We start from the raw sequence: 27364 nt of genomic DNA on the forward strand, positions 1-27364 counted from the left end.
AAAACAAAATTAATAATATAATAAAATCATTTTTCAGAAGAAAATAAATGACAAAATCAAATTTTCGTTATCTTAATTCAGTAATAAATTATCCTGTTCATTAAACTTAAGTACAACTACTCCCATAATATATACTTAGGGCTTTACAAATATATGTATATGTATATGTATATGTATATGTATATACATATATATATATATATTTATATTTGTCAAATTACAAAAAAGAGAATGAGTTTTTTTAATGAGAGTTAATGAGAGTTTAGAGAATAAATGAATGAATGAATGAATAAAATAAAAGCAAATTTTTATTTAATTTAATGTAAAAAAAAAAATAATAATTATGGTATAAAAATACTTCTGTTTTCTTAGGGGTGAAATATTGCCTGGGCATTGAATATTTGTGAGATTCCACACTAAGCTGTGAGAGTCTGTAGACTCTGAAATTCACAAGTTTCAAACCCATTGGGGAAATTTTGCACCTCTTGTGCCGGAGCGGCCCCATGCATCTCGTCTAGTCTGCGATTAGGGATAATCTCTCAAAAACGACGATTGCTGACAGAACCACAACCTTCCCACCCTCCCTCTGCCCCGAGACCCCCTGAGGAGCACACATGGCCAGCCACCCCTAAGACTGACCCCAGACCGATCTAAATCCAGATTTGCGGATTTCATTTTTATCAGGGAGGATTTGATCCCTTTCCCCCCCAAATGTTTGGGGTCTTTGCTCCTAAATACCAGCTCAAACATCACAAATGCTCTCACTTGTCCCAGGATAGGTTGTGTAGCATAAGGAACATAGAGGACTGTCTGTACGTTAATGAATAGGAATTAACCCCAGCACCAACGTGGTCTGCGAGTAAACAGGCTGAACTAAACCCACCTTGTGTGCTGTGATATTATGGTTATCTCTATAAACACCAGCAGAAGATTCATGAGAGAGAAAAAACAGACACAAAAGGACGGATAACAGATGGTGTGTGTGATATTGTGGTAATGTTTTTGGAAAAATTCAGTGTTGTAATGGGGAGAGAAAAAAGGTTATATCTAAAACTTTTTTTTAGTGTGGAAGAGTATGTGGTGTGTATTTTAACTTTTGAGATATAATTTTGTTTTTAAAGTGTATATAATGTTGTGGACATAATTCATGTTTTAAATCAATATTTAATAATAGCCTAATAGTCTGACCTTCAACCCAGTTATTCTTTTGTTTTCATATAAGACAAGAAGTGGCAATGTCTCTCAGTGTCACAATGGCTCTCAGTGATTTTTTTTTTTCCAAAACATGTGAATTAATGCACAATATAGCTTGCTTATGGTTGCAAAGAAAATTAAATATAATATAATTAACTGATGAAAATGAAATGAACTTCAATTTAATTTAGAAATGTTGTTTTGGCAAATCACCGACATAAAATAAGATTAGGTTGAAGTGCTAAAATTAAACGAAATATAGAAAAAAAAAATTCAAAAAAGCACAAACATACATTAAATGCAAAACATTTAATAAAAAGGTCACCAAAAGTCCAAAGTTAGTGAAGAGGTGCAGCATTTGAGACATGCAGATACAGACACCTGCTCTAATGCAATGACATTCACACAGAGTGAATAAAGTGAATGAAGGGTCCAAATACTTTGTGGGGTCACTGTGATTTTAGGCAGAAGTACTTACGCAGTAAAGAGAGGGCAGCCGCGACGGTGACATTCAGAAGCCAGAGTTTCTTCTGTACCATGGTAAACACTCACATACCATCACACACACCCCACCTGAAACACAAACACACACATAAGTCAGTTCTGAGGACTCTCTGTCTAAGATAAGACAACATGAGGAATATTTCCCGGTTCAGAGTGTTATGTTCTTTACAGACTTAATCCATTACACATATCTCACATTATCATTTAATACTTGCACATTTCCTTATTAGGATAATCTCATGAGACTTTAAAGAACATGTCAGGGTCATATTTCACCACAATCACGCAAAAGAACGATTTGTTCACAAATTAGATAACTCTGGCATGCATCATATTTGCTGAATGAACTCCAATTTGTGTTTCAAATTTTGGGGTGCTAATTCCAATAATAATAATGCCTCCAAAAAGCATGTCACACTTTCTCACAAACCATGGAGCATTTCGTAACACTTCTGCTTTCGATAGCCATTTGTAAGGTGAAAAAGTCTTGTATCATCCCTTAATTACAGAAAAACTGTACAAAGGCATGCTTCGTGTCTTCCTTTGAGTCAGGTTACCTACTACTTGTCTTCAGCTGATATTCACATGAATGACATTATTTTATGCCTAATTTTAATTTCTACCTTTTCACTCCTCTGCAGGAACATTTGAATGCTTTTGTTGTTTTGGTAAGTGTAATGAAACACACACACACACACACACATACACACACACACACACACATATACACACACACACACACATACACACACACATACACACATATACACACACACACACACACACACACATTTATATTTCAAATCAGTTTTCATTTTTAGATATTCTGTCCTGAACTATTTTTAATCTTTATTTTTCAAATAAAATAAATAAAAACATAATTTTAATTTTTTGTCATTTTCATTAGCGTTTTAAAATATGTCTATATAGTTTATTCATTTTTACTTCTGTTTTATTTTTAGTTATTTTAGTACATCAAGTTAAACAAATGAAAATAAGAAATGCTGCAAATAGCTGAAATAAAATGCATTTTTAAATATAATTTTTATTATATTATATAAAAATCATATGTATAAATGTAATATATATATATATATATATATATATATATATATATATATATATATATATATATATATATATATCTATATATATATATTCATTAATGTTTATTTTATTTAAACAAAAAATGCATTTTTTTTATTGTTTTCATTTTAGTTTTAGTTAACTATAATAACCCTGATCTCATCTTTGATTGACCTGCTCCTTTTCTATGTAAAATATGAGTGCTGTTTGCCCATGCAAAAAATTAATGCACATTAATGCAATACTTGGTGGTGCATGAGCAATAGAAATTAGTAAATAAATAAATACAAAGAAAACAAGAAAATCTTTTTTAGTGCATGAGCAATAGTAATCATGATTTGTTTGTTTGTTTGTTTTGTTTTCAGTTAAAAACATGTTACCTACTAAAATAGTGGTTCTGAATGTTTCATTTGAAAACAACCGTCAACCATCAGGAAATCTCCTTGATATCTCAAACAAAACCCGACAGTGACCCAGAAAGTGGGTGAAACACACCCCGCGGTTTACAATAATCAGCTCTCCTCTCTCTTCAATATTTCTCTCCAGTATTGTGGAGGAGTTTCCCCACAAAGTGCCTGGAAATGAAAGCAGAGGTTGTTTAATACAGAGCTGGCAAACATCCACTCGTATGATTGAGCACCTGAGAGAAGCAAAATCCCCCCAACAACCCATCTCCCACGTCGAACATTCAAAGCCACTAATACCAGCTTATTACTTTAAGTTAATTAAAGCTCAAGTTGGAGGGGGAAGATATTTTAAGAAGCCATGCGCAAAGCATCCAAATGCATTTTGCTTGGTTTGTCTTTCTGCACACATTTATGAAAGAGAACACAACAAAAACCGGAGGTACATAATGGTAAAGGTACCAGATTTTGTGGGTACATTAGCTCTGCCTCATCAAACTAGTCAAATTTTGCCGCCAGGGGAATATAAATCCCTCATCTCCATTCTTTCCAGCCCAAATCACAAGACAGATTTCCACAACGCAGTGGAAAGTTATTGGCTGAACAGTCTCAGAACAACCACAGGTATGAAATAAACCACATACTTCTACTGTTTCCACATCAATATTTTCTGTTTGGAATTTTGTAAGTGTAAAAATGCATTTGGTGTCTAAAAAAAATATCCTTTTCAAAAAGGCAAGTGTTTATTTTGTTCCTACCAAAATATTCTTTCCTATCCCAACAACGGCACTTATCAACAAATTGGTGTAGGAAATACTGCATAAGTGAAGTCATACTGTAAATAAACTGTTTGAAAGTGACTAGCAAAAAATGTTTAGTTTATACAGGGTACAGCTTTGCTAAAGTCGTATGAACACACTTTTTTTATAGGCTTTGAGAAACTTTAACATCCATAGAGCCTTTACATGCCTCAAAAGGTTCTTTAGTGAAAAGCGTTCTTTAGATTATTTAAATGTTCTTCACACTAAGAAAAAAAAATGGTTCTTTTAAGAACTGTTCACTGAAAGGTTTTTAGGGAACCAAAAATGGTTCTTCTATGACATTCGCTGCAAAAAAAACCTCTTTGTAACCTTTATTTTTAAGAGATCCAAAAGTCACAATCCCATGGCTACAGTCATGTCAAAGAAGGTTATGAAGCCTCTGCTCTGGAGTCAGTGCTTTATTTGCCTGTATAAAAGGCTCAAACAGGTTTTGGGCTGCATGAACTGATTTTGAAACCGGCCTTGAGAGGTGCCAGATGAGGGCAGGGCATTGTGTGCCTCTGCGTGGAGTCTCTTACCAGTCAAGCTGTTGAACAAGGCCTCCTTGTGAAAGTGTCTTTCAGAGAGAGGAGTGCAAGCAGTGAAAGACAGACAGAGAGCAAAGCTTGCGTGTCTGAAAGAGACTTTCTGCCCTACAAGACTCCAGGTGTGTCCTAATCTGGCCAAAAGTATTAAACTTTGCAACAAAAGTCAAGAATTTGTGCTCTGTGGTGAGACTGAAACAATATTTTAAGGACTTGGTGGGGTTTTGTGATCTTGAGAGTAAATTATATGAAATAATTTGTTCTATTTGTTTAGATTTAATACAAAATCAAATATAAGTAGATATTTATTTTTGTTTGGTTGCAAATCAGCATATTTGAAGATCATGTGACACTGAAAACTGGAGTAATGATCCTGAAAATTCTGATTTAATCACAGAAATAAATTACATTTTAAAATATATTCATATTGAAAACAGCTATTTTAAATTGTAATATTTTTAATTTTTTTTTTTTACTGTATTTTTGATCAAATAAGTGCAAGTTCTTTCAAAACAACCCCAAAACCACCCTAAACTTTAGAATTTTCATAAGCCATCATTTGTAACATTATAAATGTCTTTACTGTCACATTTGATCACTTTAATGCATCCACACTGAATAAAAGCATTATTTTTTTTCAAAATAAATAAATCCTACAGACGCCAAAAGGTTTGAACAGTAGTGAATATTTTGAGATAATGACATAACTGCAAATGATAAGCCAACATGAACTTCTCTCAAAATGAACTTTTACAACATCTTCGAGAGGTGAAGCCCCCAAAACAGATGTTTAAGATGGTGAAGAACGGCTCCCAGGGCATGATGGGACATGTTCTGCAAACCGTCTGATCTTTGATCTTGGCCTTGACTGGCAGGGGCGCTTAATAAAACGTCTTCAGCACACCATCCAAAGCCAAAACAACCACATTGCCACTTGAAGTTTTGTTAAGACATGTTAAGACATGTACCATCTGTTATTGACCTAAGTGTGTCCACTGGGATGGCTTTAGCTGATAACAGACAATCTAGTTGGCACAAGTTTCAGGCTGATCTGCTTTGATAGTTCACAGCCTCAATTATAATGAATCAAGTAATATGACACAGTTACTAGCGACCATCTCCATTAATATATCTCCATGCAATATAAATATACCACTGATGTTTCATTTGACATGCAGGTAAAAGCTCTATGATCAACTTTTTTGACCTGATCAATCTGCCATGTCTTCAATTTAATTACCAATAACACTGTAGATGTAAGTACTCCAGTTCAAGCTGTTTGCTGGGCAACTTGCCATTTTGATCTCATTAGGAGCAATGTGTTCGAGTTGTTCTCACCATAAGGTACTCTGACAAAGGTGTTTGTGTTGGGTGTATATTTCTGCAGGTGATGCCCTGAACACGCTTTAGTGTATTAAAGGGTCAACCGGTCATCAGAAAGCAGAAGTTTGAATCTACTTGATCAGGAATCAAATGTCAAATGAGGTGGTTTACTCATCCGGTGAGGATAACACCTGTTCAGTACACAAGTGCATTAAGAAGCACACATGCACCTCCCGCTAAAGCTCTTAATGTTGAAAATGTTGAAATATTTCAACTACCTGAAATAGGTTGAAGTTTGAAGCAGAAATAAAACTTAAATTGAAATAAAAATAAATCAAAACTATTTAGAAAAAAAAAAACAAAAGCATAACGAAATTAATATACATTTAATAATAAATAACAAATCACATAACAAAATTACTACAAATTAAAATAAATTAAAATGATTATCAAAATAATCAAAACATGCATTTCTGTCTATCAAAAGTAGTGCATGTTGAAAACTTTTTCTGAGATGAAGTAACAGAATATAGTGTAATCCTTGAAGTCTAATTGCACTTTAATTTATTTATTTACTTTTTTCCTAAACTGTCTTTCTAATAATGTTAGAATCAGATGGCAGTTTGAACACTTTTTGGACACAGCTGTCATGTTTTTATTTATTTCTAATTGTTTATTTACTGTTGTTTACTTTTTCTCATATGCAAGTGTCACATAAACACATTTTTATAAATTTTGTTTATTAAAAAATGAGGTTCAAGCTTCTGCATGGGAATCATGCAAACATCACTGAGGCCCATGAGAGCAGCTCATGTGAGCTCTGGAAACAGGTAGATGAAAGGTAAATCAGTGTACACCTGCTCTTTGCCGGAGTGAATAGTGTGGACAGTGAGCCGCAGACACAGTCTGATTAGCAGCTGTATTATGCTAATCCTGGATGATCCAGGCTGCCACAGGGCTCCAGCACGGGCCAAGCAGAATGACCCGGGTCAGAGGAAGAACAGTAAGCCAGCAATCTCCCTGTGGCATTATGATGGCATTTCTAGGGGTGGGTGAATGTTGACGGTGGAAATATCACACCAATAACTAAGAAACAGAATATTATGACAGTAAAGGAGAGAAATTGATTATTATTAGCGTAGAAAAATCATACTATTAATGTAAAGGAGACATTATGTAAATGATAAGTGCACAATTATTCGACAGTGTGATTTAATGAATAATTAGCCAATAAAAACGCGATTATGCGATCGCGTGATTTAATGCATAATCAGCCAATCAATGTGGAGGTCGCATTTTTTTAAATATGATTCTTAGCAGAAAGTGAAAAATGTTGCTTCACCCTGTAAAGTGCCCATTTTCCCCAATTTGCCATGGGACAAAAACCTTATGAAGTGACGTAATTCCCACGGACCGTGAAACCAACATCATCCGCAACCCAGCTGGTGAAACCAGGGTGAAACCATGCTGTAAATAATTTACGGTGAATTAATAATTTTAATTTAAAAATTAATTTACGTTGCAGTAAGAGATTGCACTTTGTGAACGGGAAGCAATAATTTAACAGAAGATTTTGTATAGCTACCTCTGTTAAAACAGCAAGCACACATTTTATTTTATATTTTTTTTTATATTTTATTTATACCATTTTTTACAGACTGAATATTCCTTTTGTAAAGCTACAGAAACTTGTTTGACTCAATGTTTTGTAAGTTTGAGCCATGTGTTAATAAGGTCTGAAATAAAAACAGAAAGAGAACTTAAATAATTCTGTGATTTTAGTATGCTTGCTATCATAGGAAGTAATAAGAAATGACTTTACATTAAGGTAGTAGCCTAGGGGAATCACTTTTTTTTTCTCTTTTCATCAAACTGCAGTTTTTTTGCAAGTTCCCGCAACAGCATAAACTTGCAAAAAGATCCCGCTATCCATCCGATTTTTTGAAAACGTGCCACAAAATCAAGGATTTTTGCCCGCAACAATCCCAAAAAAAATCTGCGTTTTTCTGGAGGGATTACAATATAACAGGCCATCCCATTACAGAATTAGATACACTGACAGAGCTGTACATGAAAAGCCGAGGATAGATAGTCAATTACTTCATAAGTGGTTTGCAATATACCCTAGCAACACTTTAGCAAGCCCCAATAGAATACAATGGAAGGTGTATTTTCAATGGGCAACAGTGCTATTTTACTACTATTTATTATAAATACTATTGAAGCATTTATAAAAAAAAATGCAATATTTTAATTTTTGTAGTAATTTTGTTATGTGGTTTTGTAATTTTTATTGGTTTTATTTAATTGTATTATTAGTTCTGTTTAACTTTCATTTATTTTTATTTCAGTTTTAGTACTTCAACTTAGTTTATTTCTATAATTTTTGCAACATTTCAAATTTATTAACTTTTCATTCAATTTTACCGAATAGTTATATATTTTCTTAATTTCAGCTTCATTTCAATGAATAAAAACGATTTTTAGTAGTACAATTTTCATTTAAGTTTTTTTATTAAATTTTTTTTTTATTTCAGCTTTATTTCAATGAAGAATTGTTATAGCTTTAGTTATAGTTAACAATAACAACACATGCAAACCAAATATATTTTCTTCAGAACACAACATTTACTCAAAAAACACCATAAAATCAAATACAAAGTAGATTTTGCAATGCCGCTGATAATTTCAAAATGACTTAAATTGGAGTTTCTCTCAAATTCTATTACTTCCTTTAGGCCACAATATCAGGCTCCATTGAGATTCCTGCTTTCATAAAGCTTTGCACAGTGAAACATCATTCTGCACCTGGATAAACACCACTTTCTAATCAGTAATAAGGGCTCATTAGATCATTTTCCCATTTGTACCACATTTCTCGTATTAGCAGTCCTTAGGGAAGGTTTATCCTGATCTGTACTGCCACTGAGATACTCATATACCACTTATTATCACGATAATCATGGCTAACAGAAACCAGACCGAACAGTAATGATGATGTCGACATGTGCAGACCAGCCGATGGCAGTGAAGCACAACATCTGGGATCGCAGGAAGTCTTAAGAAGCATCTTGGCAAGAACATGGCGTGAAATAAGTCAGGAAATATAACCTGATGACATGATGTGTCTATTAAACACCCATGGGAGCCCTGCTGCCAAATACTCAAGTGGCTTTGATTTCCCTCCAGTGCAGATCATGTAGATGCTAAAATGCAATGAAACTACCACCACCCAGGTAGATCTGTGAGGTAAAACCTTCAAACCTGGTCGTGTGACTTTGCCATGCATGAACAAGACATGATTTGTATTACCCTGAGCCCACACACAATAGCTCCATTTACAGATCGCAGAAGCACTAACAAACATAATCTCCTTCAAATTCATGTTTTTGCTTTTAGTTCCAAATGCCTGGTCTGATAAAATCTGAACTAAAAGTAAACTACTTAATAAAGTTCAATTATTGTGAAGAGAACACGATGTAAAGCATGCATCATGCAAGTTTATTCATTATGAAAGTTTGTATGATGTAAGTATGATGGAAATATGGAAGATTTTTTGAAGATTGTTTATAAAAGATGAATAGGTAATTGTTAGTTTTTTGTGACTTTTTTATGAGTTTTTTCTTGCAATTGCAAGTTTACATCTTGCATTTCAGACTTGTGAGATATAAACTTGCAATTGTAAGAAAATGTCAAAATTGCAACCGGACATTGTTTTCTTCAGAAACTGATTTTATAACTCTCAATTGCAAGTTTACATCTCACAATTCTGAGAAAAGTAAAAAAAAAAAGTCAGAATTGTGAAATGAAAACGTTACCTTTTTACTTTTTTATCCCATGGCAGAAATGGGCTTCTATAAAGAATTAACACTGCAAGATATAAAAATTGCTTTAAAAAAAAAAAAAAAAGAAATTGAATTATTCTGCATGAAAATAACAAACATTGATACGCTGACTAAATTTAAAGGACATTTTCGTGATAAAATTCAAAAACTATGACTAAAGCAAGTAGATCTAAAAATGAGCACATTATGTAATGCAATCATAAAGTAGTGTTTGGCCATGAATCTTGGTTGCTATGCACTTGTTAAAATCGTTTCAATGTTACTATATGGTCGCAAGGTTGTTGCTAGGGTATTCTAAATATTCCATGCATACTGGCCCAAGTCCCTAAGTATGAGCAACGGTAATAGAAGATCTCAAAGTAAAAATCCCATTCATTTTCTCCATAAGGGAATTGATTTTGAATGTTACAAACCTTCAAGGACAGAACCACTATGAGCTATGAGGTTATTACTCGCTTTTGTTGAAGCCATAATTAATTAATAATTGTGTTTAACAGCAGGGCTCCCGGTGAAAAACTACATTACCCATGATTCTGCAGAGAAATATCAACCAATCAGTGAACGTGACAAGACATTTGTGCCACCCACATCCATAAAACACACTGAACTGAGGTAATCAAATCATGTAATCTCCCTAAGATTATTATTATGACTGAATCCATCATTACGGCATTTTTAATATGCTAAAATCTAAGTCCTCTATTCATAAAGTTGCTTTCTATGGTGAAAAAGCCATCTTGTCTGAATCAGGAGATCAGAAATATGCACAGATCAAACACTGTTTACAGGTAAACAGTACCTGTAACAGTAACAGTCCCAGAGCTAAACTAACAGGCTGAGATATATAACAAATATAACACATGTGTGACTTTTTCCACTGGATAAAGCATTATTATGGATTATGGACATGTATTTTAGCCAGGAAACGATGATTAGAAGTAAAAACGTCTTAATGATAGATTTGTTTCTTACAACCAAGCAGCTTTTCACTTCTCAAGACATTAGCTGATGCACTGGAGTGCTGTGGATTACTTGTGGATTATTGTGATGTTTTTATTGTTTGTTTTTTTTTTTTTTTTGACTTCACCCATTCACTGCAGAGCATCCACTGCTGAGACACTGATGCAATGCTACATTTCTCCAAATCTGTTTTAATGAAGAAACAAACTCATCTAAATCTTGGATGGCCCGAGGGTGAGGAGGATTTTGGGTGATTTTTTATTTTTTGGGTTTTTTATTCGTTTTTTTGGTGAGGCCGTTCCTTTAACAGGACCTTTTAAAATCCCTGTAGGAAAAATACTTCCGTAAGAAAGCTGCTGAAAAAGTGGACAATGTTGCACTCTATAGTGATAATTGTTATTATCTCGAGAAGAAGCAGGTGGTTTGCTGCACTAGCGCTGATTAATGGGTGCAAGTCAGACCGAAATTGAACAATAAAATGCTTAAAGGTATAACCACGATGACATTCGTTATCATTGCAACCTTTGCTCTTACAGCAGCTGTGTGTATCATCACAACACTCTGTCAAATGTGGGTAAATAATATCTGCTTAAACAGTGTATGAGAGCACGAGACCAAGAGCAGAAGGTGAGTCAGTAAAGCTCATGAGGTTTGACCCTCACCGCTCACTCTAGTTCAGGTTAAGCCATTCATTTTGTCATTGTTAGGCATGATCCAGTGACCAATGTATACCACAAACTAATCCAAGCGCGACTGGTTAAACTGCTTTAGTTAGCTTCTGCTAGTGTATGTTTGGCAAACAGTAACTGTAAAGATATTCATATTCACACAGCTCAGGTCCCTGTCTCTTTCTGAAATACAGCTCTCTTATCTTTTGACATACATATGGCCAATCAGGTGCTAGAAACTATGACAAAACATGATAAGATTGCATATAAGGCCATTAAAGCATATCCACTGCATCAATATTAGACTAGAAGGCCACACAGCTTAAATATATGCAAGTGTTAAATAACATATAGGTTATATGAGGTATTGGTTTATATTTAATGTTTTTTTGTGTAAATGATTGTTGACAATTAACATCACAATATGATACGTTAAATAATATATAGGTTATATGAGGTAATGATGTATAATAGTGTGTGTGTGTGTTGTAACTTGTAATTTAGTGTGTGTGTGTGTGTGTATTGTTGAGATTTGTATTGTTCAGGTGAAACCAGAAGTTTGTTTAATAAATGAATAAATAAGAGTAACAATTTTTTTTACTTTATTTTAGAGATTTATTTTTTTCAGATGTTGAACCATTTATATATGTATATATTAAATATAAATGTAGAATATTGTATTTTTTTTAGATGTTGACAACCACATAAAACAAAGAGTTCAATAAAAAAAAACTAAAAATAAATAATATTTTGGATATTACATATATAATATATTTATATTAAATATAATACAGAATATAGTGTTAATGTTTTAGATGTTGACAACCATGTGAAACCAAGAGTCTAATTAAATAAATAAATAAAGGATATATAAATAGGTAAACAAATAGATTATTTTAGAAATAGGACACAAATATTAGAATTACCTTTTACCCTAATAATTTCTCTTTACTTCTACAAATATTTAAACAGTATTCTATATTTATTTTATATGTAAGCCACTTGAATAGCCAAAGTACCCCTTTAAATATAATAGTATTACAACTAATAGCCTACAATAAAATATCAAAAAAGAAGTATTCATCCAGTGCAGTAGATTGATGTTAAGTTTAAGCGTACTCTCGTGCAGTTTAATGAAGTACTCTGAATGAGGTGTCAGTATTGGACAGGGCTGATATCCAGCATGTCCAGCTCTGGTCACAGAGACTGTGTGCTGGTCATTGTTCTCATGAGAAACACTGGACCTCACGTGCACCCCAGAAAACACACCTTTAAACAGAAATAAAGCCATGGAGAACAAAACCCGCAGCTGAACATGCATCTTGAGATGTTGCATGCAAGACACAGACATCATAATTCAAACAGAAAGCTCGAACATATGAATGGCAGCTCTGATTTATGAATTATGTATGCTGACAATAACATCTGCTGGCGCAAACGATTGCAATATGTCTACTTATATATGCATGCGTGTGTGTGTCTTTTACCTTTTTGAGGCACTTGACTGATGATGTGTGTGAAGGCGATGGCTTTAAGGTTTTTCATCCACTTGAAAGTTACAAGATATATTCCCCCCAAATATTTTTAAAAGTACTTTAGAGATCGCTTGAAAAGGTTTAATAAGAAACCAAAAGCCCAACTCTAGTCAGCGCTGCTGTGCATCCAGCGGCTCTGTAAAACTTCCCGTGCTCTGATGGTCAGAAAAGCGAGCAGGTTTGATTCCAGCGCGGAAACCGTGAGTCCCATGGGTTTGTTCGCACGTTAAACCTGTCGACTGCGTTAAACTGTGCTGTTGTTTGGCGTCCATTCAGATTCTGCTCCAAACTGAAGGTCTCTTCACTCTCTCAGGCTCAGTCCAGAGGAGATTGTGCGCATACTCACATGATTGCTTCGCGTTACAAACACAGACAGTGTGAAACACGCCTAAACACACCTCCCTCTCTCTCTCTCTCTCTCTCTCTCTCTCTCTCTCTCTCTCTCTCTCTCTCTCTCTCTCTCTCCTGATTGTAAGAGGTAAAAGAGGAAAAAAGTTTTGCCACTTGTCATTGTTTTTGGAACAGTTTTTTGTTTTTTTTTTAATATTTTTATATATATATATATATATATCTATATATAGTTTTGAATATAAGTATTATTATATTATATAGTTTTATTAACAGCACAGCTAATTTTTATTATTAAAATTATTATTAAAATTTGTATATTATTATTAGAACAACAATTATAAATGTTTTTGCAATTGTGTAGAATTGTTTTGTTTATTGTAATAGTTGAAATATACAGGTATGTTTTGTTTTTACGAACTGATGTTAGTATGTATCATGTTTTTATTTTATACTGTTGGAAATAACATAATATAGACTTCAATATAAAGCAACTAAATAAATAAATAAATTATTATTAAAAACATTTAACTGGTATTACTGTTTTTGATTATTGTAATATTAACTTACAGGTGTTGCTGTTATGAATTTTTTTTATTTGCTGGACAAACATTTACTTATATTTCAAGAATTTCAAATTCTTTGTGCCGAGTTTATTTTGTTTAATTTTATTGCACAGTACATAAATTTCTTTGTGTGCATATGTATATATGTATATGTGTGTATGTATGTATGTTGTTTGTGTGTGTGTGTGTGTGTGCATGTATGTATGTATATATATGGAAACATTTATTATGTTATGAAATATATATATATATTTATATATATGAAATATATATATATAGTTTTGAGCACAACTAATTATTATTAAATAATTATTAAAATGTTATTATTATTAAAAACAATTAAAGTTGTTTTTAATAATATTGTAATGTTTTTGATTATTGATAAAAATAAAAAAAATTAAAAAGGTGTTTTTTTTACGTAATAAATATGATTTAATTGGGGTCAGTAAATTTTTATTTTTTTTAAATTTTTTTATTTCAGCAGGAAAAACAATTAAAATGTTTTTGCAATATTGTAATGTTTTTGATTATTGTAATATTGACCTAGGACACTGGAGCTTTATTTGCTGTTTTTAATTTTATTTGCGGTTTACTCATATTTCTGAATTTCAAATTTCTTTGTGCCGGTTTATTTGATTAATTTTATACTCAGTACATAAAAAAGTATGCATATGTGTGTTTGTTTGTTTGTGTGTGTGTGTGTGTGATATATTAGGCTTGATGAGCCAGAAGAGACTTTCAAAAACTTCCATATTAGGTCTGTACTGTATGTATGCAGTATATATAGCATTGCTGTTAATTTTGAGCGTTAGTTCGTTCCACACGGGGGCGCAAGTTGACCATTAAAAACAACTATAATTTCATTATCAGGGTTCACCTTCTTTCCTAATTACCTGAGATTACAATTATCTTAGAGCCTTTCTAAGTGCAATCATGATAACTGTCAGTCTTCATTTTAAAACAAGTTCTTTATTGACAAAGCATTCTCTGTAATGGCAATAAATTCACATCAATGAAAATAAGTTAAATCAGTTGCATGACATCAAAGATGAAAACTTTATTCACATCAGACACAAATGTATTTCAGTTTAAAAATGAAACCCTTTTTTTTTTTAATTTCAAGAACCGATTGAAACTAATTTTATGTGTTCCACAATAAAATATAAAAAATCACATCATTTATGACAGATTTAAACCCTAGTGCAATCCATCAAATGAGCTGTAAAATAGAAAACAGCATGTGGCATGTTTTGAGCAGTTTTTCTTGCCTCAGGCTTTGCTTGCTGCAACAGCTTGTAACTCGGTACAGCATACTTATATAACAACTGAACTGAGATCTGTTTGCATTACAAATAATGGCATTACATTCATGTTAAAGTGATTTTCCTTGAAACCATGAAAGTAATCATACTAGCTCATGAATTAAAATCACCTTCTCAGTCTATGAAAATGTTAAAATATGAGTCATTTTGACGTGGCAGACATCAGTGGTGGTGCAGTTCTGGAAAACCAGGTTCAAAGCGCTGTCAGATCAGCCCATCCCCACCTCTGAGTCGCAGCAGGAAAACCAGTTTCAAATATGTGTTAAGGTGGTAAGGCTTGGAGGAGTTATATGCTATGTGAGTGTTGTAAGTCAGGGGTGTCATAGTAGGGGTTTCCGATGTTAAGGTTTGGGGTGGTGTGATCACGGTGCTGTGAGGGACAGGAAGACAGAAATGTTGACAGCAAGAGCTCGCCAGGTCAAACGTGTGCACTGGTCATTAATAACTGTCAGAAATATGTGTTTTCTGAGGACCTCAAAGTCTGTCATTCACTGATCAATCTATACAGGGTTAGTTTGTATTCTCACTTTCTGCTCAAATACACATTTTTTGTTCAAGTGAGCCTTAAATGTGGCCTACTTCAGACCATTTCTTAATGCATCAATTGATTCATTTTAATAGATTTTTTTAGTGCACAGTCATGACTAATGTCGAGTTAAAAATCACATAAATTCCAACCTGACTATTCAAACGGTCCAAAAATGTATGTAAATAAATAAATAGGCTAAATAAATAAATAAATTTGTGTTTAAATGGCCCTTTAAATATGACAAATTTCAGAGTATTTTTGCATCCATTTTTTGTAATTTTAATAAATTCTTCATAGTGCACAAACATGAAATATGTCAAGTTAAAAACTAAAATCACATAATTTAAAAAACCGGCTGTTAAAAATGTTAAAAAATGTCACTGATTATATATATATATATATATATATATATATATCATTATATATATATATAGAGAGAGAGAGAGAGTAATGTATGTGTGTGTGTGTGTGTGTGTGTGTGTGTGTGTGTGTGTGTGTGTGTATATATGTATTTTGTTCTTATTGACATTATCTTTTATCATTGTTTTTTATCTTATACATCTTGTACAGCACTATGGTCAACTGCTGCTGTGTTTATTGGTGCTTAATAAATACAAATACATGAATGAATACACACACACACACGCATGTTTAAACCATTACAAATGGCACTACAAAAATCAGATATGATCTGTATCTGTGTTATTTCCCAATATGAAAGCAGCCCAGATTGGAATTTAAACAAGTCATATTCAGTTATCAAAAATAAGTGTTTTGAGGACCTCAAGGTCTAATCTATAGTGCAATAGATTTTTTGTATATATAATTTTTCTGCATAAAATATATGTTTTTTTTTTTTTTGTTCAAGTGGCCCATTACAGAATATTTTGTATTTTAATGAATATATTACAAATGCATTAATTTTAATTTAATCTTTATATCACACAAATCTGTCAAATGTCAAGTTAATATATAATTCAGAGTTTTGGTATTTTTATTCATAATTTTAATAATTTTATTTAGTTACATATCAGGGTTATTTCCAAATATAAGAGTGGCCCAGATCAGAGTTTTCAGAGTATTTGTATTTTAATGCATCAATTTATTCATTGTAATAATTTAAAAAAACATTTTTTAATATAGTGCACAATGATGATGAATGTCATATTTAAAATCACAAATTCCAACCTGCTTATTTAAATGTTATTACAAAAACTTCCAAATATGAAAGCGTCCCAGATTGGAAGTTAAAATGGTCATATTTAATGTCAATTGTCACACTGTCATCCATTTTCCATGTAATCTTTTGAGGCTCTTTCTCCTGCATGTTTGCTTGGTTTGGTCTGCTGTTTTTGTTTTTAAGAGGAAGCTCCACTCTGGATCTCTGTGATCGAGCGTCATTAGCTGGAGTAGGTGAAGAAACAGGGCAGGTCGCAGATGGAGGGGTTTCTTAAGAGCGCCGTTACTAAATCTGAACATCTTGCTGGAGGATTAACCTCCACATCAGGTGCTCCACAGCAGGGATGTACAGTAATCTCATCACATCCTCCACACATTCAGTGCAGGATGCTAAACCGACTGACTGAATAGGATGGTAATGCATTTAGACTAGAGGAACTGTCCTTCTCACATTTTGACCCATTACTCTAAGTCTTTGAACTTTGCTTTCAACTTATTTGGATGGTAATGAATTTGTACTATAAGAAATATTTTTGTGTGTGCTTTACATACGATAAATGCATTGATGCTGCAAATACCCCTGACGACTACGAGGCTGTTAGGATTGTGTAAATACTAGAAAACATAAAACTACAGAGCATAGATAGACAGATAGATAGATAGATAGATAGATAGATAGACAGACAGACAGACAGACAGACAGACAGACAGACAGACAGATAATATTGATTTATAATTTCTTGTGCCTCCCCAAAATGCCTGATTAACATGTTTGTCCTGGTGTCCTCTTCAGAAGACACGTATGAAAATTAGATTTAAATCATCAGTACAAAACATTATCATATTTCCCTAAGAGTGCTAAATTTGGTCATTCTGTCAATATCAGTCATATTTAAAGACCAAGGAGAGGGAGTGTTTATGATCAAACCTCCAAACATTTGATATCTCTAAAAACCCTGCACTGTGCAGGACATCCAGACGTAAAACTGTTGCATGTAGGGTCTCAGAGAAATTCACTAAAATATAATGTACTCTACAGAGGACACACATCTATGCCCGGGTCCCAGGAGGATAGCGTCTAGATGTAAGTGATAAAATCTACATCATCCAATGAAAAATAAGAAATCATTACAACCAACGCATCAAACAATATATCTATAATACCATAAATATTGCAAAACGCAGTGAATACATTTTTAATTACTAAAATTAATAAGAATTTGTCCTTTTTTTAAATCTTGAAACTAACATGTAAGGTCACATATTTTCAAATATATAGAAAAATGAATATAACATGTAATATTGATTTAAATTATATTTATTAAAACAATATTTTTCCTAAAAATTCTGTAAATCATTTGAATTTGTAAGACGTATTGATGGGGGAAACCAGTTTATGTTTTTCTACACAAAGCTACAGGATGTGTGCCTAGGTGTGATATTTTTCTAGAAACTTTCTAAGAAAATTAATTTAACTCTTGAAACTCGTATGCAAGGTCAAAATGTTTTTATTTATTTATTTTTGAATATGCCTTTGATTATCTGTCTCTATTTTCTGAATGCTGCCAAATCACTATAGAAACACTCATCACCCGCATTTCATCACTGAATGATGATGATGTGTCTATTGCTTTTCTCCTGGATGTTTCCTGGAAGTTTGCTCATCTGCACTGAAGGTTAAAAAGTGACACTGAGCAGAAAGCAGAGAAATGACTCATGCTGAGGTCAGTTTGAACATCCAACATAATCTCATGATGTACAGCATGCTGCAGTAAACAACAAATAGTGACTACCCTCCATCTAATGAGCTCAGCTGATTTGCAATTTTGAAATAATCCTATTCCTAATGAACAAAGAACCAGTGGCTTTGCTTGTTTATTGCTGGGAGAATATTTTGAGAAAACAACGGTTACCGTTCCATCTGATTTGTTTCTTTGTCTATTTATCTTCTTTTGGCTTTTGTTTTCTAGAACAGGAGTTTTCAGACTGGAGGCTGCAAGACAGTTTAGAGAAAAAATATTATAAAAATAAATATAAATTAAGAATAAACTAAATAAATACAAATGAGTGGAAAAAGTATTTAAATATATAAATCATACAGTAATACAGTGCAGTACTATAGTAGAAAAGAAAAAATAATTAACATTTTATTACAAAAATAATGATAAATGCACATAATATGTAACAAACTCTGTAATCATGGATGATAGCAAAAATAAATGTTTAGAGAATTGTGTAAAAATTTAAAAATAAATAATAAAAATAAGATTAACTAACTAAATAAATAATAAAAAAAAAAAAAATTAGTGATAAAATATTGATTTAAATAAATAAATAAATAATAAGATGAGGAAAAACTGATGGAAAACTATTATATAACAGGCATAACTGACTTGTGAGTTTGCAAGTCTGGTCATTATTTTATCAAAAAAAGAATGATAAATGCACATAATAGACTGCAACAAACTCTATAACCATGCATAGTCATGATTGCAAAAAGAAAAGTTAAGAGAAAAACTGTGAAAATGTAATAATAAATCGATGAAACAAAAAAATCAGTGATAAAAAAAAATATTTAAATAAGATATGATTATTATAAGATGAATATTAAAAATGTGATTGGTGGGTTGCAAGTCTGTTCATTATTTTATAAAACAAATAATTATGAATGCACATAATAGAGTGAAAAATACTCTATAATCATGCACAATTATAAGGGCAAAATGCATTTAAGAGGTATAGAGAAACTGTATGTTTTGTTGTTAACGTCAAAAAGGTGTCCATCCAATAAAACTTGGCAGTAATTGCTGGGTAGAATCTAGTCAAATTGTAAAAAAGATCCTCGCAAACAGCACTGATTTAAATTCAGCTTCACTTGCAACCAGCAGAAACTTGATTTGTGTCAAGCTCAGTGTGTGATTTATTGGCTGCCAAGAGCATGAAACCATCGGGATTGAATTTTAACATTGTATTACTCTATTGAAATACTGATGACCAATATAAAAAACAGGTCCTGAGTGTGTCCCCCATGTGAGGGATAAAGGTTGATTCGACATGTTTACAGCCACCATTCTCTTGTTTTGCTCTCTTTCAGATGGATTAAGCGGATTGGTTCCAGGACAGAGATGTACAGCTGCTCTTAGACAGACCATTTCATAACACACAACATCAGCGATGAGTTTGGTAATGACCCCACTCAGGATTAATTACGCCATCTAGCCGCTGGTTTTAGATTTAAAGGTTCTATTTGACAGATAAACAGCAGAAGGGTAAAAAAGGTTCATTTTCACAACAGGAGTCAATATATGGATCGCGATGTGGACGGTGGTCTTATTTAAAGTCTGGGAGACTGGGATCGATTCAGACGCTGGACCACTGATCCATCACATCTTTCACTGTGGGCGCTGTCTGTGGTCTGGGCTTTGCTGTCAAGTCCATTGTCTTGACCACGTTTTACAGACCAGCGGGTATTTGTTTAACATTTGGAGTTGGGGTTGTGTTGAATTAACATTGATCAGACCAAGCCTGCAAGCTAGGAATGGAATCTAAAGCACTAGAGTAATTAAACCTTATAATGAGACAGCTATTTTGGGACATGGATTCCACTCATGCTAAAATACATTATATAGTGAAAGATTGTTTTGTTATGTCAGGAACTATATCTTCTAGCAGAAAGGTAATGCTGTTTTTGTACCACGTCAAACATCTGGTGTAGAAACAATTTTCAGTAAGAAATTGCTTGTAAATTTCACAATTAATTAAAAAGAAACTGCAAGTAACACACTGAATTATATGTAAAATTTTCAAGTAGAAAAACTGAAATTAGTATTTTCTTGTAAAACATATTCCAGTAATTGAAGGATGCTTAAAAAAGACCTTAAAAAACTTTTTACCTTATAATGAGTTAATATCTCTCAATTTCGTCCTTTTTTCTAGCAATTCTGACTTTTTTCTTAGAAGTCAAAAAATATATATAAAGTCAGAATTGCAAGATATAAACAAAGATATAAACAAATTCAGATGAAAAAAGTCACATTTGTGAGATATAAACTTGACATTGCCTGAAAACAATGCCAGAATTGTGAGATAAAAACTTATTTTTAATATAGTGCAGCAACAATAAAATAAATAAATAAATAAATAAATAATTCTGTCATGTAAAAAAAGCCATAGCTGCATGGAAAAAAAGTTGATCTCAATTTATTTTCTCTGAAATATATATATATATATATATATATATATATATATATATATATATATATATATATATATATATATATATATATATATATTTTTTTTTTTTTACAGTGTAGAGTAGTAATCACTTTTTAAAATCAAAAGGCACTAACTAATATAATCATGCATATCTAATAACACTGTTTATTGATGATAACCGGTCTATCATACCTTATTGCTTAAATATGCAATTTTCATGCATAAAATCATGCCAGTTCACAGAGGTCTGAGAAAAGCTGTGGTCTCCTGCTTTAAGCCCTTATGATTACAGCTCCTGTGATAAGCATCGCTTAATTATCTGAGGGGTCGACTGAAAACACAGGGCTGACAAAATGATTCCTCTCTGCTGCTCCCGTCAGCTATGATGGGCATCGCTGCTGTCACGTTCACATTCACATGGTCCAAAACACTGAATTCTCCTGTTGGATGACTGCTGTGAAAGTTGAAGTGAAATTGCCAGCATTGTTATTTTAGTATTATTTATAAACTCTTGATCTTTTGTGTTACTCTCGTGTTTTTTTTTTTTGTTTGTTTTTTTAGTTTTTTAATATATATATCTCATTAATTCATTCATTATTTTTTATTTTAGGTTTAGTCTTAGTTTAGTTTAGTTTTTATTTATTTTAAATCCAGTTTCATTATTTTCAAGTTTTTCATATAATATTTATACTTAAAAATGTTTTAATACTTTTCATTTTAGTTGTTTTAAGTGTGAATCTCACAGAAATTTGTTTAAAAGGAAAAATAAGTAATTATTTGACACTTTTTCATTAATTACTTCAGATTTTTCTTTCATGGCAATTAAGCACATTCACCACACATTCTTATTACTGCAATGTGACATTTATTTTTTTAGTTTTTTTCTCATTATCAGTGATTCCCATTAGTTTTGTCACTTTTAAAAAATTTTCATCAGCATGAATTAAAGTCAGTATAAAAATATGACAGATATATAAATACCATTTAAATAATATATCATTATTTTTCTTTCGTTATAGGAAGTTTTTTTGTGTGTGCAATAATAAGAATTAAGGTCAGAAAATGTTCTTTCTATTTAAATTTATTTTATATTTACTATATTTGTATTGTATTTCTATTTTATATTGTCATTAAACTAATATCTCAATGCAAGACAAAATACTTTCTTGCATTGTAGAGTGAGTTAAAATGAGTTTTTGCTTGTGTTTGTGTTTTATCTAGCTAAAATAATAGTATTAATTTTTTTATTGCTATATATATATTAGTCAGATTATATTATTTTACTGCACACAGTCTGATCCATTTAATGAGTAATGTAATGAGTATTTGGCTGCATTTTGTAATGTGCAGATCATATTTTCTCAGGTTCTTGGCTGCAGAGTTAAGTGCATGACTTAATAAATGAAAAAGTGATTTCATTTTAAAGATGTTGTGTCATAATTTAGAAAATAATTTTCTGAATAGATATGTGCTTAGAAAGATGGCTAGTGCTCGGTAAATATTGATTAAAAAGCATTATACAGAGTCACCCAAAAGTATTTGGACACTTGTGCCACACATAGAAATTGCATTAAGAGTGTCATTGCATTAAATAAAATTCTAAAGCAAGTGTCATTTATTGTAAAGAATGTATTTTGTAACTGTAGGTTTAGTTTTGGTAAAGTGTAAAGTTCTGCAGCATTTGAGCAGATACAGATACTTGCTTTCATAGTTTACTATCCAATGTGATGACATTCAGATGTCAAGTATGATTTATGTGTCCAAATACATTTTGGGACCCTGTATATTTTCAGTAAGTGATAAAAACAGGAATAGGCTTGGCATCCTTGCATCCAACATACTTTATTACTTCAGAAAGGTAAACACTGTGCCAATCTCATCAGACATTCTCTGCATCTCCGGCCGGGTTTTGGCTTGTATTTGTATGAGTGTGTGTTAAAGAGTGTGTCTGTGTATTTGTGGGAGTGAATGAATGTGTGTATATGTCTGTGTGCTCTGTAACCCGAAAGTGTCCTGAGCTCTTGGTTGGTTGGTAAAAAGCAATAAAATCAACAGCAAAGCTAATCTCAAGGTCCACAATTTCCTGTTGTTGAATAATTGATGCACTCTGAACTGATAAAGGGAAACTCTCGGAGTCCCACAAACCCACTGCATTACTGAGATCACCTGACAATGTGTTCTGGTCACCTGGACAGATGGAACTCACTAAACTCATTGACTGGATCATTATAGAAATACTTACAGAAATATAAAATATACTGTAGAAAAACTTAAACTCTTAACAACTTTAAAAACTGTAAAATATTAATGTTTTTTTAAAAAAAGTGTCTTCTGCTCACCAAGGCTGCATTTATTTGATCAAAAATACAGTAAAAAAATTGAAATATTATTACAATTTAAAATAGCTGTTTTCTAGTTGAATATGTTTTAAAATGTAATTTATTCCTGTTGTGCAAAGCTGAATTTTCATCATCATTACTCCAGTCTTCAGTGTCACATGATCCTTCAGAAATCATTATAATATGCTGATTTTCTGCTCAAGAATCATTTATTATTATTATCAATGTTGAAACAGTTGTTCTGCTTTAATATTTTTGTGGAAACCATTATAATTTTTTTTCCAGGATACTTTGATGTCTAGCAAGTTCAAAAGAACATCATTTATTTCAAATATATTTTTTTGTAACAATATAAAAGTCTTTATTTCATTTTTACTTTTAATGTATTGTATATATTTAAAAAATACATATATACATTACATGTATGTGTCTTTGTGTGTAAATTATGCATATGTATTTTAAATTTATATGTATTTGTATATACATGTGTATATGTATTTTGAATAATTCGATCTGTAAGGATGCCATAATTTACACAACACACACACACCCACACACACACACACACACACACACACACACACACATTTAGATAAAATATAAAATTTAGATATATAAAGTTTTTTAATTTTCGATTTATTTTGTTTTTTAATTGAACTTTTAATTTCTTTTTTAACAGAACTACTTTTCCAGGTGGAAACTCTTCATTGTTCAGAATAAAACAAATGAAAAAATACCACAGACGAAAACTCAAGGAGGGACTCAAGCCACATCCACAGACCAGAAGATCACCAAGACTTGAGGCTTGGACTTGTTAGCCCTAAAGCACTCACAACACTTTAACATAACAGCAACAGGTTGCACGCACAAACATCACTCACATTTTCATGGGAAATTGTAAAAATGTTCTGCAGTACTTGATGTCAAGGTTTTGAGTGGTGGTGATATTCTTAGTCTGTAATCCAAGCACATATACGGCCCACATCAGCAGGGATCCCACACCGATTTCATGAATTTAATTGGTTGGTAGAGCAAATGCAAATAGCTTGATTGTGATTTCTCTTGAGGTTGTAAAAGATGCTGTTTAAGATGGTATTAAAACCTGATTTCCTTCTTCAGCTTTGTGTGGATGACAGACTCACATGAGCGCAGTTGTTATCATACTGCGATCTAATGAGGCAGCGTCGTTGTTTGCGGTCTTGTTTCCAAGATGACGTCTTGCTGATAAAAGAGATTCAGAAACAAACGCAGGTACGGGAGGGCAGATTGTTGTTTTTGTAAAGTATTTCATAATTGATGGGCTGCTTTGATTTGATTTGTAGCCTGATGGATTTATCTGAAGTAATTTTGGTCATTAGGGAGAGCGCGGTTTAAAAGCAGTGGACGGTCGACTGGCGGGGTACTTTGATATTTTATGTAAGATAAATAAATGAATATAAACACACACACACATTCCCACAGGGGGCTTAACTGTAAGCTGTGGGGCTGTGAGAGCCGTCCAGGGTTCAGTAATTAAGTCTGAGTTCATTAGCAAACATCGAAGTGAAGGCTGCAGCGAGAAATGAAAATGAAGGGGACGGACTAGACAGGTCTTCAGGTGAGCTGTTAGATGTAAACCCTCTTCTGATAGATTTGTGACACTCAAAAGTACTTCATAAAAGACTCCCACGGGTATATTAAGATAATATGCGAAGAATTTCTCCAAGTCTCATCCAGTTAACAGGGAACGTTCTCACAATGTTTTTAAATGTTATATGAATGTTAGGACAAAACGTTTTTAAAGTAATGTTTATGGAATGTACTGGTAAATGTATTATTATTTTATATACAAAGTTCTGTCATGAGACTCTAGATGGCACAGGCTGATAGTTTCTATCTCAATCTGGTATAATGACATCATTATTGACATACTTTGCTGTATGTCACTTCACTTCGTTATCACGTGGAGCAGCTGATTGGTTCTTTTTGTATCAGCAGCCAATGAGCTTCCTGCTCAAACATTCAAATCCTCGGCTAGTGCTTGCTGTAGCAGTTGCAGCACGCTTCAGAAAGTATCTGAAATCAACATCTAAGATAAGTGAATACTCTTTTACGCATATCACTGTGCATATTGCGTGGTCTGCCTAACTGATTTCTAAATAAGCAACCATAAACAAGTTTAAACTAAGTGTCATGTTTAACAGTCTTGCATTTGTATGCAGGAGAGAAATACTAAGTAGCATTTATGCATCTGTGTTTATACAGCTGCAGCAGCAAGCAGTCTGTAATTGTTCTGAGGACATGCCGACAAGTTAACGACATGAGAACAAGCTTAACTGAAATGCATTTCAACTTGGGCTCGCTTATTAGCTGCTTAACCTCAATGTTCATGTCGGCTAATTTCTTAGGTCGATGTTTTCCGTAGCTGTGCTGAGAGTGCGGTTGATTCAGCTGCACACAGAGTCTGAGTCACGCTCTCTTTATAATCCCTTATGGCTTTAATACACAATAAGAGTATAAAAGTTAGATCAATAACAGTTATCAAATGACTTGATTTATATATTTTGCTCAGGTGGATGCTGGGTTCTTCTCTCGTCAGCTTGCAACGTATATCTATTTGTAAACTACACAGTGCGCATTCTAACTAGTGTTAAGCCGGTCAGCAAGGTAGCCAAGGCACAAATAGCCATAGGCCAATAGTGTTATGCTGGTCGTCACGATAGCCCAGGCACACATAGATAGTAAATCATGCAGCAGTACATACAAACCTGATTCCAAAAAAAGTTGGGGCATTGTACAAATTGTGAGTAAAAAAGGAATGGAATAATTTACAAATCTAGAATATAGATAACATATCAAATGTTGAAAGTGAGACATTTTGAAATGTCATGCCAAATATTGGCTCATTTTGGATTTCATGAGAGCTACACTTTCCAAAAAAGTTGGGACAGGTAGCAATAAGAGGCCGGAAAAGTTAAATGTATTATATTAGGAACAATTTGCAACTTATTAGGTCACTTGGCAACATGATTGGGTATAAAAAGAGCCTCTCAGAGTGGCAGTGTCTCTCAGAAGTCAAGATGGGCAGAGGATCACCAATTCCCCCAATGCTGCGGCGAAAAATAGTGGAGCAATATCAGAAAGGAGTTTATCAGAGAAAAATTGCAAAGAGTTTGAAGTTATCATCATCTACAGTGCATAATATCATCCAAAGATTCAGAGAATCTGGAACAATCTCTGTGCGAAAGGGTCAAGGCCGGAAAACCATACTGGATGCCTGTGATCTTCGGGCCCTTAGACTGCACTGCATCACATACAGGAATGCTACTGTAATGGAAATCACAACATGGGCTCAGGAATACTTCCAGAAAACATTGTTGGTGAACACAATCCACCGTGCCATTCGGCGTTGCCGACTAAAACTCTATATGTCAAAAAAGAAGCCATATCTAAACATGATCCAGAAGCGCAGGCGTTTTCTCTGGACCAAGGCTCATTTAAAATGGACTGTGGCAAAGTGAAAAAACTGTTCTGTGGTCAGACGAATCAAAATTTGAAGTTCTTTTTGGAAAACTGGGATGCCATGTCATCGGACTAAAGAGGACAGGACAACCCAAGTCGTTATCAGCGCTCAGTTCAGAAGCCTGCATCTCTGATGGTATGGGGTTGCATGAGTGCGTGTGGCATGGGCAGGTTACACATCTGGAAAGGCACCATCAATGCTGAAAGGTATATCCAAGTTCTAGAACAACATATGCTCCCATCCAGACGTCGTCTCTTTCAGGGGAAGACCATTGCATTTTCCAACATGTCAATGCCAGACCACATACTGCATCAATTACAATATCATGGCTGCGTAGAAGAAGGATCCGGGTACTGAAATGGCCAGCCTGCAGTCCAGATCTTTCACCCAGAGAAAACATTTGGAGCATCATAAAGAGGAAGATGCGACAAAGAAGACCTAAGACAGTTGAGCAACTAGAAGCCTGTATTAGACAAGAATGGGACAACATTCCTATTCCT

The 27364-nt window shown here is 33.2% G+C and overlaps 1 protein-coding gene across 1 annotated transcript in view; it reads right to left on the reverse strand.

Annotated features, from left to right (window-relative positions):
• The window catches only part of LOC109059412, a 37894-nt gene extending 24627 nt beyond the window's left edge, over positions 1 to 13267 (reverse strand). The window contains exons 1-2 of the mRNA XM_042761646.1: positions 12817 to 13267; positions 1673 to 1767 (exon numbers count right to left, since the gene is read on the reverse strand). Of these exons, the coding sequence (XP_042617580.1) occupies positions 1673 to 1733 (61 nt within the window). The 5' untranslated portion in view covers positions 1734 to 1767; positions 12817 to 13267. The remainder of the gene's footprint in view (positions 1 to 1672; positions 1768 to 12816) is intronic.
• Between the last annotated feature and the right edge of the window lie 14097 nt (positions 13268 to 27364).

The sequence above is a fragment of the Cyprinus carpio genome, chromosome A8 (assembly GCF_018340385.1).
Source record: "Cyprinus carpio isolate SPL01 chromosome A8, ASM1834038v1, whole genome shotgun sequence".
Taxonomy (NCBI): domain Eukaryota; kingdom Metazoa; phylum Chordata; class Actinopteri; order Cypriniformes; family Cyprinidae; genus Cyprinus; species Cyprinus carpio.